At 42.7% G+C, this 14,913-nt stretch overlaps 1 protein-coding gene across 2 annotated transcripts in view; it reads right to left on the reverse strand.

Moving 5' to 3' along the window:
* Window positions 1-14,913, reverse strand: part of znrf3 (zinc and ring finger 3) — a 161,785-nt gene that overhangs the window by 9,175 nt on the left and 137,697 nt on the right. For both annotated transcript variants that reach the window (XM_034170858.1, XM_034170857.1), the window contains exons 3-4: window positions 7,130-7,204; window positions 165-296 (exon numbers count right to left, since the gene is read on the reverse strand). In XM_034170858.1, the coding sequence (XP_034026749.1) occupies window positions 165-296; window positions 7,130-7,204 (207 nt within the window). The remainder of the gene's footprint in view (window positions 1-164; window positions 297-7,129; window positions 7,205-14,913) is intronic.

Consider the following 14,913-nt stretch of genomic DNA (forward strand, 5'->3'; position numbering starts at 1 on the left):
AGAAGAAAGGAAAGGCTCAAGTTTCACAGCTGGAATTTTCGTTTGTCTTCACGTGTAAAAACTTTTCAAAGCGTGGGCCTCGCAAACATGTCGGCCTCGTCTCCGTCTTCCTCACATGTGCCTCGTCGGCACCGAGCGCATGTGGCTTTGGCGTGTGTCCTTACCCGCGGCGGTCTGTGTTGTATCCGAGCACGGGCCACTTTTTGCTTGTTGACGATGTTCATCAGCTTCACAGCGTCGTTACCCTTCACGTACACAACCGGCCGCTTCAGGGGATCCTCACCAACCTGATTGAGCTGCAAAAAGGAGAGAGGAAAAACATGTTGTAAACTTGATAGGAGTGAAATGGTTACTGGTTTGATCAAATTCCCAACATTTTATTATAGTTAAATCCACGGTGGATAAATGTGATGAGTAAAACTCATGTTAAACCACCATCAAACTCAAGCCAAATCAATCAGCGTTAATCCAGCATCACTCAGACAACCCAAACCCAAATTGAGATGATTCAATAGGACATTCAGTCTGCAGTGGTCGGAGCGTCTGGGTTTGGGATTGTCCTGCATCAGGATGAAGTCTATCTGTGTGTGGTAACCATGTCGAACTTGTAGAGACATTCATTTTTGTTGACAATAACATTTGTATCTCTTCAGCCTCAGAGTTTAACATAGACAGATGTCTGGGATGAACTTATGGAGTCATGAGGTCACTGGACAGTGCCAATATCTTTGCAGGACAACAAGCTCCAACCTGTCAGGGTCCTCTTGCTTCCTGTCTTACTGTATAGTTGTGAGACACAAACCAGTGATCTACGAGGTCTGTTAGAAAAGTATCCGACTTTTTATTTTTTGCAAAAACCTGATGGATTTGAATCACGTGTGTTTGCATGAGCCAAACTTGAACCTTCATGCGCATGCGTGAATTTTTTCATGCCTGTTGATTGCATCATTTGCTGGCAAGCAGCATTTGTGTGAGGTGGTGTGTAGTGCTCTCACGGATTTTCATTGCAAGGAAAATGGCGGAACGGCTGGAGCAGCGCCGCATCAAATTTTGCCAGAAACTGGGCGACAGCCAGGTGGAAACCATGTGGATGATTCAGACGGCTTTCGGTGACGATGCTATGGGCATCACACAGATTAAGGAGCGGTACAACCGGTTTAAAGACGTCCGCACAACAGTGGAGAGCGAGCCACGCTCCGGTCTGCCATCAACATGCTGAAATGACCAGATCATTTCCAAAGTGAACGCTGTGGTGATGCGGGACCGTCGTGTGACTATCCGAGAAATTGCGGGAGAGGTGGACATCAGCACTTTTTTGGCACATTCCACTGTGACAGAAGATTTGGCCATGAAAAGAGTTGCAGTGAAATTCGTGCTGAAGCTGCTGACGGCGGAGCAAAAGCACCTCCGTGTTGAAGTCTCACAGGACATGCTGGACTCCGAAAAATGATGCCCACCTCTTCCACAATGTCTCGGATAGTCACATGACTGTAAAGCCACGAAAGCCGTCTGAATCTTCCGAATGGTTTCCACCTGGCTGTTGCCCAGTTTCTGGCAAAATTTGATGCAGTAGCACTGCTCCAGTTGTTCCGTCATTTTCCTTGCAAAGAAAATCCGCGAGAGCACTACACACGACCTCACACAAAGGCTGCTTGCCAGCAAATGACGCAATCGACAGGCGTGAAAAAATTTACGCATGCACACGAAGGTTCAAGGTTGGCTCATGCAAGCACACGTGATTCAAATCCATCAGGTTTTTTCAAAAAAAAAAAAAAAAAAAAAAGGTCAGATACTTTTCTAACAGACCTCGTAAGATGACAACTAGATATCTTTGGTAACAGGTCTCTGGGATTGTTGGATACCATTGAAATGACTTTGTGCCAAACGAGCAGTTAAGGAGATTCAGATGGGTAGTATTATGTGCATTGTGACAGAGTATCAACTTTCACATTTTGGCCATGTGGCACATTTCTTAGTGCATGATCCAGCATGTCGTAGGTGCCTGAGTGTTAAGGATCCCAACAACTGGAGAACGACAAGGAGACGCATGTTTCGCTACAGCAGATAGCTTGTTACTTTCGATACATGGGGATGGACTGGGCGTCTGTTTGGGTGTTTACCATCCAGGACTGGGATGGTTTCGTGGCAAAATGAGGCAACAGAGCATGCTTCCAGAGTCGAATCGAGTTGATTGTAATGGTGTGTAACAGCAAAATATAACTTTTCACAACCAGATATCAGGGTGTTCCTACTAAGTCATGGAATTTTGGGCATGCTCAAACTTCAGAATCATAGCTAAGTGTAAATATGGGTACATTTTAGTCCTGTGATGGACCGGCAATCTGCTCAGTGCATAACCCAACCTTGCAAATGAATGGTGGGATAGACTCTCATCATCCCTCAAGTCAGAGGACAAAGCGGAAGGACAGTGAAAGGGGTCGCCAAGTGTCTTAAAGTTTCGCATCCAAAAATACGGCAGATAACAAAAGTAAAAGTAACCATCTTCGTGTCTCCAAGAAATCATTGCTTTGTGCGCCTGTTGCTTTAACTGGAAAGGAGCAACTGCTGCAATATGGATATGAATCCAATATGGATCTGCATATTGATTTGGTTATCTTAAAGTTAGAGCATGTAAGATTTTGTGTCATCTAGTGGTGAGGCTGCAGACTGCAGTATGTCATTACCAGTTGCAATTATGTTTCCCTTTATGTTTTTCCTTCTTTGGTGACAGGGATTCGTGACAGCCTGCAGGGCGGCGCCTGCTCCTATGTAGATATTAAGGAACCATATTAAGCTTATGAAAACACATCAATTCATTGTTGTAGGTAATGGGGACACCACAGTCTCCTTTGAACCCCTGCGTGATATGGCAGGATGTGACCACTTCCAGGGCCAGCCTGCCATTGTGCAACACAAACACAACATCACTTCTAATGGAAACATGGTGTACTGTTTTGTTTCTGGCTGCAATCACACAAGCAGTTGCGAAAAGTGCAGTTTTTTGAGTTCCCAGTGGAGAAGGGAAGACAAGCCAAATGGGAGAGGTCTTGTCGGTAAATGTTAGCCTACACACCTAGCCAGAGCAGCTGCATTCTCTCACCTGCACAACCGCCTCGATATGTTTAAGCTCCAGGTCATAAACAAACCGCAACCAGATCATTTCCAAAGTGAACGCTGTGGTGATGCGGGACCGTCGTGTGACTATCCGAGAAATTGCGGGAGAGGTGGACATCAGCACTTTTTTGGCACATTCCACTGTGACAGAAGATTTGGCCATGAAAAGAGTTGCAGTGAAATTCGTGCTGAAGCTGCTGACGGCGGAGCAAAAGCACCTCCGTGTTGAAGTCTCACAGGACATGCTGGACTCCGAAAAATGATGCCCACCTCTTCCACAATGTCTCGGATAGTCACATGACTGTAAAGCCACGAAAGCCGTCTGAATCTTCCGAATGGTTTCCACCTGGCTGTTGCCCAGTTTCTGGCAAAATTTGATGCAGTAGCACTGCTCCAGTTGTTCCGTCATTTTCCTTGCAAAGAAAATCCGCGAGAGCACTACACACGACCTCACACAAAGGCTGCTTGCCAGCAAATGACGCAATCGACAGGCGTGAAAAAATTTACGCATGCACACGAAGGTTCAAGGTTGGCTCATGCAAGCACACGTGATTCAAATCCATCAGGTTTTTTCAAAAAAAAAAAAAAAAAAAAAAGGTCAGATACTTTTCTAACAGACCTCGTAAGATGACAACTAGATATCTTTGGTAACAGGTCTCTGGGATTGTTGGATACCATTGAAATGACTTTGTGCCAAACGAGCAGTTAAGGAGATTCAGATGGGTAGTATTATGTGCATTGTGACAGAGTATCAACTTTCACATTTTGGCCATGTGGCACATTTCTTAGTGCATGATCCAGCATGTCGTAGGTGCCTGAGTGTTAAGGATCCCAACAACTGGAGAACGACAAGGAGACGCATGTTTCGCTACAGCAGATAGCTTGTTACTTTCGATACATGGGGATGGACTGGGCGTCTGTTTGGGTGTTTACCATCCAGGACTGGGATGGTTTCGTGGCAAAATGAGGCAACAGAGCATGCTTCCAGAGTCGAATCGAGTTGATTGTAATGGTGTGTAACAGCAAAATATAACTTTTCACAACCAGATATCAGGGTGTTCCTACTAAGTCATGGAATTTTGGGCATGCTCAAAACTTCAGAATCATAGCTAAGTGTAAATATGGGTACATTTTAGTCCTGTGATGGACCGGCAATCTGCTCAGTGCATAACCCAACCTTGCAAATGAATGGTGGGATAGACTCTCATCATCCCTCAAGTCAGAGGACAAAGCGGAAGGACAGTGAAAGGGGTCGCCAAGTGTCTTAAAGTTTCGCATCCAAAAATACGGCAGATAACAAAAGTAAAAGTAACCATCTTCGTGTCTCCAAGAAATCATTGCTTTGTGCGCCTGTTGCTTTAACTGGAAAGGAGCAACTGCTGCAATATGGATATGAATCCAATATGGATCTGCATATTGATTTGGTTATCTTAAAGTTAGAGCATGTAAGATTTTGTGTCATCTAGTGGTGAGGCTGCAGACTGCAGTATGTCATTACCAGTTGCAATTATGTTTCCCTTTATGTTTTTCCTTCTTTGGTGACAGGGATTCGTGACAGCCTGCAGGGCGGCGCCTGCTCCTATGTAGATATTAAGGAACCATATTAAGCTTATGAAAACACATCAATTCATTGTTGTAGGTAATGGGGACACCACAGTCTCCTTTGAACCCCTGCGTGATATGGCAGGATGTGACCACTTCCAGGGCCAGCCTGCCATTGTGCAACACAAACACAACATCACTTCTAATGGAAACATGGTGTACTGTTTTGTTTCTGGCTGCAATCACACAAGCAGTTGCGAAAAGTGCAGTTTTTTGAGTTCCCAGTGGAGAAGGGAAGACAAGCCAAATGGGAGAGGTCTTGTCGGTAAATGTTAGCCTACACACCTAGCCAGAGCAGCTGCATTCTCTCACCTGCACAACCGCCTCGATATGTTTAAGCTCCAGGTCATAAACAAACCGCAACACATGTCCACTTTCCACCGCATCGTCACTTTTTCTTTGCATTTTCAATTTGTTTGCCTGTAATTTGCCCAAAAATTCAGAGAAAGTGCCATGTTTCTGCTGGGGACATACGAGGGCTGTCCCCGGATGTAGGATTATTGCATCATATGCGTCATATTTTAACCCTTTAGCGCCCGCCCTCAAACAAGACTGCAGTGCCCAATTGTACATGAAGTAACAGATTGTTATGAAGGCCATGTTCCTTGTCTGCTAATAAACATGCCTAAGTCCTACACACTGTAGCTTTAAGTTGGCTGTAAGGTTGAGGATAATGCGAGATCTGTGTAGTTTCTCATGTTAGTTGTGGACACACATTTTGTGTCTTTGCAGATTGGGGGAGTGTCTTTCCCATTCAGGGGAGGTCCCTTTTAGGTCAGGTGTACCCATGAAAACTCCCTCACTGCTCTCTGGCTCTCTTCTCGACCACGTGGACTTATTGCACAGAGCTCAGACTGAGTCAGTCCTACAACCCAAAGGCACAAAGATCTAAATGAACTGTTTCACCTGGATTCTGCAAAAAGCATAATTGCACAATACGACTCCTTTAAAGAAAGTAATATCTCCAACTTGTGAAGGGAAGGTCACCAAGAGGTTTAGACAGAAAATCATTTGGAGAAAAGAGCAAAATCCTTTTAATTTAGTCCAAATTACAGCATTGTAACCGCTCCCATTATGGACACAAACTATATAAATTTCCTAAAGCTGAAATCATGAACTTTAAAAAAAAAAAAAAAAGACCTATAGGCTGAAGACATGGAAACTGTGGTCAGCGTTTAGCAGAGGGAGCAGAAAGAAATTGTCAGTAAATCGTATATTCTGACTTTCAAGTTGGTTGACATCCTCCTTTACTCCTCCTCTGCCTCTGTTCTACTCTCTTCTTGATGCTTGAATCTGTAATTTGAAAAGCCCAAGGGAAATACCGAGGATATTCGTGTTTCTATTTCTTGTGCTGTCGTCATGTTCCCCTGTGAAATCCTGTACGTTCTGGTTTAAAAGTATAGATGGAGAAACGTTTTAATCTGCTGCTGGGCTCTGGGGTGTCTTTGCAAAACGACTCCGCAAGACTTCAGTTTGGATTTTCGACAAAACGATATATCGTTACAGAGTGCAGAAAACAAGAACCATAAATACAGAAGTTAAGAAAAACCTGGAGACCGAGCCAGAAGTGGGACATTGCCTCGCGTACACCAAACACAAAACAAAGAGGTCAAATCTCTTAACTTTATACGGCTTTCTCTTAATTTCAGCCCCGGGAACGTAATTCTCCCGACGCCCCTCCTCCCTGCCCCTCGGCCTTGTGGGTCCTGTCTGTGCTGATCAGGCTGCTCTGGCTGGAAAAGCCTCTTGGGGGAATTTAACACAGCCGCCCCGCGTTGCCTTTCATGTGGTCTCCGCGCAATCCCTTTTATCTCTCAGCTACGCACTTTACGATCCAGCAGCAGAGAAGAAGAGGCGCAGAGGGGTGGTGGAGGGTTGTGCAAGTCCAGGCCTGGTGTGGGGAGGATGAATACCACAGGAGAATTCTTGCGACAAAGACACTCAGATGAGCAACTTGTGTATTGTAGCTCAGAGCGGCAAAAGCAGCAGCAGCCGGCAGCAGCAGGTCCAAAGAGGGAGAAGGAAGAATGCATCTAACCCGAAAGAAAAGCAGGCCTCAACTGTGTTCATACTGCAGCCTGCTTGGTGCATTCCACAATTTGCCCTCACAGACAGATCTGTGGTCTTGGGGCGAGGGGTGGGTGGGTGGTGGGGTCATGTGCATTCCGTTTGTTCTTGTTACCTGTGCCATTATGAGCTCAACAGTGTTCTAGTCGTTGTCTAGAAGTGAAAGCTGAACGTGCATATCCACTTTCAGTGAGTGGGATCCGCACGCTTTAGAACACAACTAATGATGCAAAGATCACTGTGCGAACAGACGCCGCTCAGTGACGCTTTCAGTTCACGTGTGAAAACCAGACAGACTCAACTCCTTGCACTTTGCTGGAAAAGAGTGCGTCGGCGTTGCACAAACCTGGTCGATGGCATCTGGATTCTCGGACACATCGAAGATGACGGCGGTGGCTCCCCTCTGCACCGCTCGCTTCGCCTGCACAGAGCACAAAGGAAGCATTACATACACTCATCACTGCAATCTACAAAAGTATTACTGTACGAGCTGAGCTTTCTTTCTCCCCCAAAGTACTAATGGAGGCTCTCACACGCACACTGCCGCCACTAGAGGGCGATCTCCAACTAAGAACATTTAATGGGTGATGAGAAAGACAACAGCAAACCAGTAAACACATTTATGTCCCCATTTTCCCGTTGTCACACCAAGTAAATCTGAATCACATTATACTAAACAGCAGCGTGACAGAAACCAGCGTTATGGTTGCCATCCAGGTCTGTGCTGCACCAACAGCTAATGCAAAGCTTCTGCAGCACACAGTCGAGCCTGAACTCAGTTCTGTCTGCATGTATGCACTAAATGTTTAGTAGTTATCAAAGATTTCAACCTGCAAAAACCTGTGAACTTCTTTCAGCTGAGAGCAGGAAAAGTCAGGCTACAAAAGTGTTTTTGAAGGCTCTGGCTGAAGGCAAAAGGTAAAGGGAATGCTTGGATCTGAAGTATTTGCTTGGAGAATCCAAATTGAGATGAAGTTCCTTTTAATCTTCACCTCTGGAACAACAATCCATTCTCACCCTGCCTGATTCTCAGCAGCCTATTTAGACCCAGTTTTGATGTCTGCACTACATGATCTAAAAGCACACGGCCGGGATCATATCCCGGTATTATCGAGTGCCCTTGGTGTGTTTCCATGTCAAAGGAAAAGGGTTGTGGAGGGGTGAAGATCAAAATGACATTGTGCGGTGCTGCGACTCGGCTGCCAAGTGAGTGCAGAGTGTCACCACTACAGTCTGTGGATGCTCAGAGGACAGAAAAAGAGGGAGGCAATTGGGACCACGTGGTATTTTCAGAGGCCAAACTGAGTTTCTGCAGAAGATAAAAAGATAAAGGAACGTGCAAAAGGTTCACAACATTACAGCATCGACAACTCATGAAAAGGAACTCGACCAGATCTTGCCAGCCCACTGGATATTAGAGTGTGCTGCCACGCAAAGGTGCTCACTACACACCGGGAGCAACTTTGGGATTCAGGACCTTCCCCAAGGGCCCTGAGTGATTTTCTAGTCTGAGGGGGATTTGAACCAAAGATCCTCTGGTCACAAATCCACTGCTTTAAACAACTGACCATGACCTCCCACCAGTGGTGTGCACAGCTCCGCTAATCCGCTAACCACTAATTACTTACTTTTACTATTACCTCAGACACTACACTGTAAATACTACATACTACGTCCTTATTGTCAAAACGTCTTGTCCTGTCATCACCGAGGGAAGGTGAGAAATGAAATTTCGATTCCTTGTATGTCTAGTACATGTGAAGAATTGACAATAAAGCTGACTTTGACTTTGATTAGCAAAGCCAACTTTTTCATTAGTGGATTAACTTTTCAGCTAACTTTGAAAACCATCAGCAGACCAATTAGCTTCCACTAAATTTAGTTCCGCTAACTTTCAGCAGGCTAACATTTTCTTTTCTGCTGGTAAAGTGAGCAAAATTTAACAGTCAAAAATGCTTGTAATCCCGAAAATCATACGTTAGTTCTTGTCTGTTGTGTGTCTGCAACAGTGATGCCGGTGTTCTGTCGAAATGAGCTCCCTTAGCGTAAATCAACAGTTAGTGTGTCCGCTTTAAGGCCAGCGTGTACATGCAAATCTTTTTAGTAAAGTATCTTTTTTAAAGTAAAAAGGCACTTATTGCTGCTTTTTTATGTAAAGACAAAACTTACGTGGGTTTTCTTCGGTGGGGAAGTTCAACGCGATGGATGAGATGTAGATTTTACTAGTCACGTTGAACGCAATACGGGCGAGCTGTTCCTGTGTCTATAAATATAATACAGAGATAAACTGTGACTATTAATATTGCAATTGACTGCTTTTTATGAAGCTGATGACTGTGTTTGGGATTTTTTTAATATATATATTTATTTTTGTGCGTTTGTTTTGTGTTTGTGATCCTGCAGCCTCAGCAACCCCTGCAGCGCTTAAACTCACAACTGGATGTAGCTGCGGCTGAATCAATACTAAAAGTTAGTGGTAACCTCTGCTAAATTTTTTAGCGGTTTAGCGTTATGGGTTGGCACAAGTATACATCACTTTAAGTGAAGTAGCAAATCCAAAGGCGAGAATTTGTACTTCTGTGACTGGCCGCCCGATCAAAACAAGCTTGAACTGTATTGCTTGTTTATTGAAATGGGCTGGTTTTGTTTTATCTCTAACTTGCTTTTATTAGCCAGCTGACGGCTCTCACTGCCTGGAACTATGAAATTTATACACCAAGCTGACCTGAAATTAACAATTGTACATTAAATTGACTTTACTGATGAGTCTGACCCCTATGAAAAGTGATCAAATTACATTTATTTGTATTGAGCTCTGCGATGTTTTCATCAGCCAAAAACGGCCACCAGAGGGCGCTCGGGTAAAGTCTGTGCCAACCCATAAAAGGTAACTTTTCAGATAGCGGATTAATGGTTATCAAAGCTAACTTTTCAGTTAGCTGTGCCCACCACTGCCTCCCACTAAGTAATCATTTGACACAGTTTTGACCAAGTTATGTTGTCTTTTTGTTTGTGGGTCTGACCTAGAATGAGTGACTTTGTAAGTTCAACATTCAGCAAATGCGACAACTAATTTTGCACCTGTTTTCTCTATTATCAGCTGTTTAATTTGTTGATTTTTTTGTGCACTGTTGCAGTGCATTTTTTTATTATCATTGCCATAGTCCTTTAACTCCTGGGAAAGCTCCATGTGAATAATGTAACGATTATTACCACATTTTCTGGAGTATAAACTGCACCTGTTAAAAATGCCGCTTGAAGACGAAAAACTCATACACTTGTCATTTTTGCGCACTGCTGTCATGCAGTTTTTGTCATTTATTCTTTTATTTTATTCTTTTATTATTAGTTTCTTTTGTTTAATCCTTTGATTCCTTGGAAAGTTTTATATAAATAATCATTTTGATGACTATTATGAATGAATGATTTATTCAGCATGCACAAACAAAATCTCTCATTTACAAAACAAGTCAAGAGAAAAAAATTAAAACATATAGAACAAAACTCAATTTACCAATTTAGTGCGGCTGGTGTGGGCAGAAGCAAAAGCTTATAAACACCCACCCCGTACATCAGTTTATGTGTACAAACAAAAAATAAACATGAAAAACAATTACCAGTCAGCAATGTAATAATAATCACAGACCTCATGAGGGCTGGACAGAGCAAAGGGCCGCAGTTTGCCCAGGTCTGCCCTAAGCGAATAAAGCTTCATTCCAATTTTTTATTTTTTGTTCAGTAAATTATTTTAATTACAGTTTTCCCTCCTCTTTTCTCTGTGGTTCATCCAAATAATAATAATAATAATAATAATAATAATAAACCTTTTTAATTACCTTTAATTGTCCAATTAGTGTATTACTGCAATTGTATGTAACATTTTAAATTACTCAGAGCCAGAGGTGGGACGAAGTCACTGTCAAGTTGTGAATTGGCAAGTCTCAAGTCACAAGTCTCAACTCAAGTCTCACATCAGCTTGCACCAACTGGCGGTCATTATGACTTGAGACTTGACTTGGGACTTGACTTGAGACTTGTGACTTGCCGATTAATGACTTGAGAGTGACTTGCTGGTGACTTTGTCCCACCTGTGCTCAGAGCAAACCAAACCTCACACACCCTCTTTGATCTTTGGTGCTCCCCTGAGGGGGTCTCGGACCGCACGTTGATGAAGCAGGGACATCAGGAGTGACGTGGACCACACTATGAATTCAACCTATTTCTTTCTCTTGCATCTCTATTTCTTACTAATTTTTTCTCTTTATTTTACTTTGTCTTTTATTTGTCTTATTGCCTGTTGCAATTTTATTATTTTTAATTTATTTATTTATGATTGGAGGTAACTTGGTGCCCATTTTTCTATTATGTACAGCACTTTGGCCGACTGCTGTCGTTTTAAATGTACTTTAGAAATAAAGGCTGAGAAAATCACCTTCAGGTAAACATCATGGCTGTGAAGTCAACAAGTGATTTGTCAATCAGCTGTCGCCTCGATTCAATCCTCAGGAAAGAATCGGACTCATTAACGACTAATTAACCCTGCAGACAGATTTGATCTTTCAAGGCAGCGATCAAACAACAAAACATTCAAATACCGTGTTTTCACTAATAGCTCTTCCAAACTTTCTCTTTTGTTCTTTACGTAAACTAACATTTTCTTTAAAAGTCTTCATCTCGTTTGTACTTGAAAGTTGAAAAGCGAGTAGACTGAAATCTCGCACCGTTTTTTTTTTTTTCCCTCCTCTCACCCAGTTTTCTCTCAGCTCCACTTCACCGAACTCCAGCCCCCGTTTAATTCAGCACAACTCTGCTCCTTTGATGTCAGCTCTCTCGGTTAATAATTAATAGCTCTTGGTGAGACGCTTTGAGAAGAAAGAGATCGCTTTCCTATGGAATCTTCACTCGGGCAGGCCTGCGCCGTAGTGCAGGGCACTTGCCTGACGACAACAAAAATGCACCCACAGGCGAACCGGCTCTCCTAAAAAGCACGACGCATCTTGTTCCCGATGCAGTAACCCAAATCCAACATTGGACACCAAAGAAATTGAAATAAAGGTATGCCTAGGAAAAAGTATTTACCCTACAGGAAGTTTTAATGTGGTAAAAATACAGCAACAAACACAAGATCACAGTTTAAAAAACACAACTGTCAAATTGAAATGAACCTCTACAAAGTGATTTCAAATATCTAAAAATACACTTGAGAATTAATTGTATTGAGGTTCATTGTTGATAAACTACAGTCAGTTGGATTTGTAAGTCCTGGTGCCAGTGTTTATACCTCGATGGACGGGATGCCAGTCCATCGCAGATTACTTCCCCAGTCAAAGCCAATACCTACAACCCTGGCAATAATTATGGAATCACCGGCCTCGGAGGATGTTCATTCAGTTGTTTAATTTTGTAGAAAAAAAGCAGATCATAGACATAACACAAAACTAAAGTCATTTCAAATGGCAACTTTCTGGCTTTAAGAAACACTATAAGAAATCAGGAAAAATAATTGTGGCAGTCTGTAACGGTTACTTTTGAGAACAAGCAGAGGGTAAAAAATATGGACTCACTCAATTCTGAGGAATAAATTATGGAATCACCCTGGGCAAGGTGATGATGCTGGAACTTTTGTTTGGTGCCGTTCCAGTGAGATTTGCCTGAAGAGAACATGAAAATTTCCACAGTCATTGATGATATGGGGCTGCATGTCAGGTAAAGGCACTGGGGAGATGGCTGTCATTACATCATCAATAAATGCACAAGTTTACGTTGATATTTTGGACACTTCTCTTATCCCATCAATTGAAAGGATGTTTGGGGATGATGAAATCATTTTTCAAGATGATAATGCATCTTGCCATAGAGCAAAAACTGTGAAAACATTCCTTGCAAAAAGACACATAGGGTCAATCTCATGGCCTGCAAATAGTCCGGATCTTAATCCAATTCAAAATCTTTGGTGGAAGTTGAAGAAAATGGTCCATGACAAGTCTCCAACCTGCAAAGCTGATCTGGCAACAGCAATCAGAGAAAGTTGGAACCAGATTGATGAAGAGTACTGTTTGTCACTCATTAAGTCCATGCCTCAGAGACTGCAAGCTGTTATAAAAGCCAGAGGTGGTGCAACAAAATACTAGTGATGTGTTGGAGCGTTCTTTTGTTTTTCATGATTCCATAATTTTTTCCTCAGAATTGAGTGATTCCATTTTTTTTTTTCCATCTGCTTGGTCTAAAAAAGTAACCGTTACTGACTGCCACAATTATTTTTCCTGATTTCTTAAAGCGTTTCTTAAAGCCAGAAAGTTGCCATTTGAAATGACGTTAGTTTTGTGTCATATCTGTGATCTGCTTTTTTTCTACAAAATTAAACAACTGAATGAACATCCTCCGAGGCCGGTGATTCTATAATTTTTGCCAGGGGTTGTATTTACAGCAGAAGGGACTAGGGCAGTCTTGTCTAAGGACACAGGCAGGTAACACGACTGAGTATCAAACCCATTTCTGGCTATAGGTAGTCAAAGTCTTTATCCAACAGACTTGGTCTGCTCTGGTTTTAACTAACTGTAGTACAAATACTCAGGTCAAGTCAGGGGAGCCTACACTGGTGCCATGCGCTGACACAGCCACCACACCACAGACCTGTCCTGGGTCCTGGATGACTAATCCCCCAGGCAAAGTAACCATCTATCTGCCCCTTGAGAAATGCACGTTTGTTTGACATGAAGCCAACCCAGTGGTGTCTGAGGATCCTCCAAAAAGACCTAGACCCAAAAACACGTAGACACAGCCTTACATCATTGGTTAGCATCCATGTCTCTCACTCATACTGTAAAAGACAAGAGGCACCAGAACTCTGAAAACTTTGAGTTTCATTCTCCTGCAAAGGTATCAGCACCACTAAACACCTCTGTCTAGCAACCTCATGACCTCAATGACTCCTCGCAGGCATCGCTATCTCAAACGCAGAGGACCCAGAATCACGTCACTGCAGACATAAACGCATGTTTCTACAACACAAGTACAAATACTCCTGTTTGAGTAATTGCATGTGTAACAAGAGCAATCAGAGATTTCTGACATCGGCCAATCCGGATCCAGATCCAGATCACCTCCAAAATTCAGTGGTGTCTTCCATGGCCTAATATCTATCTGTGGTGCAAATGTGATGAGAATCCGTGAAGTTGTTTTGATGTAATACATCAAAGTGTATATAAAGTGAAATCTTGATCCAGAATCTGGATCTGCATCACCTCCAAAATTCAGTGGAGTCTTCCATGCCCTAATATCTGTCATGCAAATTTTGTGAGAATCCGTGAAGTAGCTTTGACGTAATCTTTAAAGCCTATATAAAGTGAAACTTGATCCAGAATCCCAATCCAGATCCAGATCACCTCCAAAATTTAATGCCTTTTTCTATGGCCTAACATGTATCTGTGTTGAAAATTTCATCAAAATCCGTGCAGTAGTTTTGAAGTAATCCTGTGAAAAGTAAAGCCCTGGTCCCACCAAATAATGAAGGATGAATAATGAGCCATGTAGCGTGGTTTTATTTATTTATTTATTTATTTTGGTACGAGTCCTAATTTCAAAAAGTTCAAAATTTAGCAACAACAACGTGGGACAGTTTGTGTACGTGTTACTACAAGGACAAATGAGGATTTTAGAGGCATGTTTGTGGTGAGGACAAGGCTGTTAAAAGCCCATTATCCAAGCACCTGGCAGCTACGAGGACTGGAAAGGCTATTTTGGCTCAGCCCTCTTGCGCACTACAATCCCACCTGCTCTGTGCGCCGGACACTGTATATAAAATTATTTTGTAGTGGGTTAATCATTTTCTGTCAGTTTAGATGTTGAAAACACCTCTAATCACTTCTGGAATCAAAGATGACATGTGGCGCTTTTCTACTCTCTGTTTCATGTGCTGAGGTGGAGAACATATTTGGAACAGCCTAAAAGGTCATTATTTTTAATGTTTCTATTGTAAGAGCTTGGTAAAACAGTTGCATGTTCATTCCTTCTTTATAAGCAGCGGTAAAAGTATGTTTATGATAAATCAGAAGAGGCGCACTCTGTGCGCGCTGACGCAATGACTGGTACTCAAGACAAGCATTTACGCAGGACGCGAGCACACAAAAG

The sequence above is a fragment of the Thalassophryne amazonica genome, chromosome 5 (assembly GCF_902500255.1).
Source record: "Thalassophryne amazonica chromosome 5, fThaAma1.1, whole genome shotgun sequence".
Lineage (NCBI taxonomy): Eukaryota > Metazoa > Chordata > Actinopteri > Batrachoidiformes > Batrachoididae > Thalassophryne > Thalassophryne amazonica.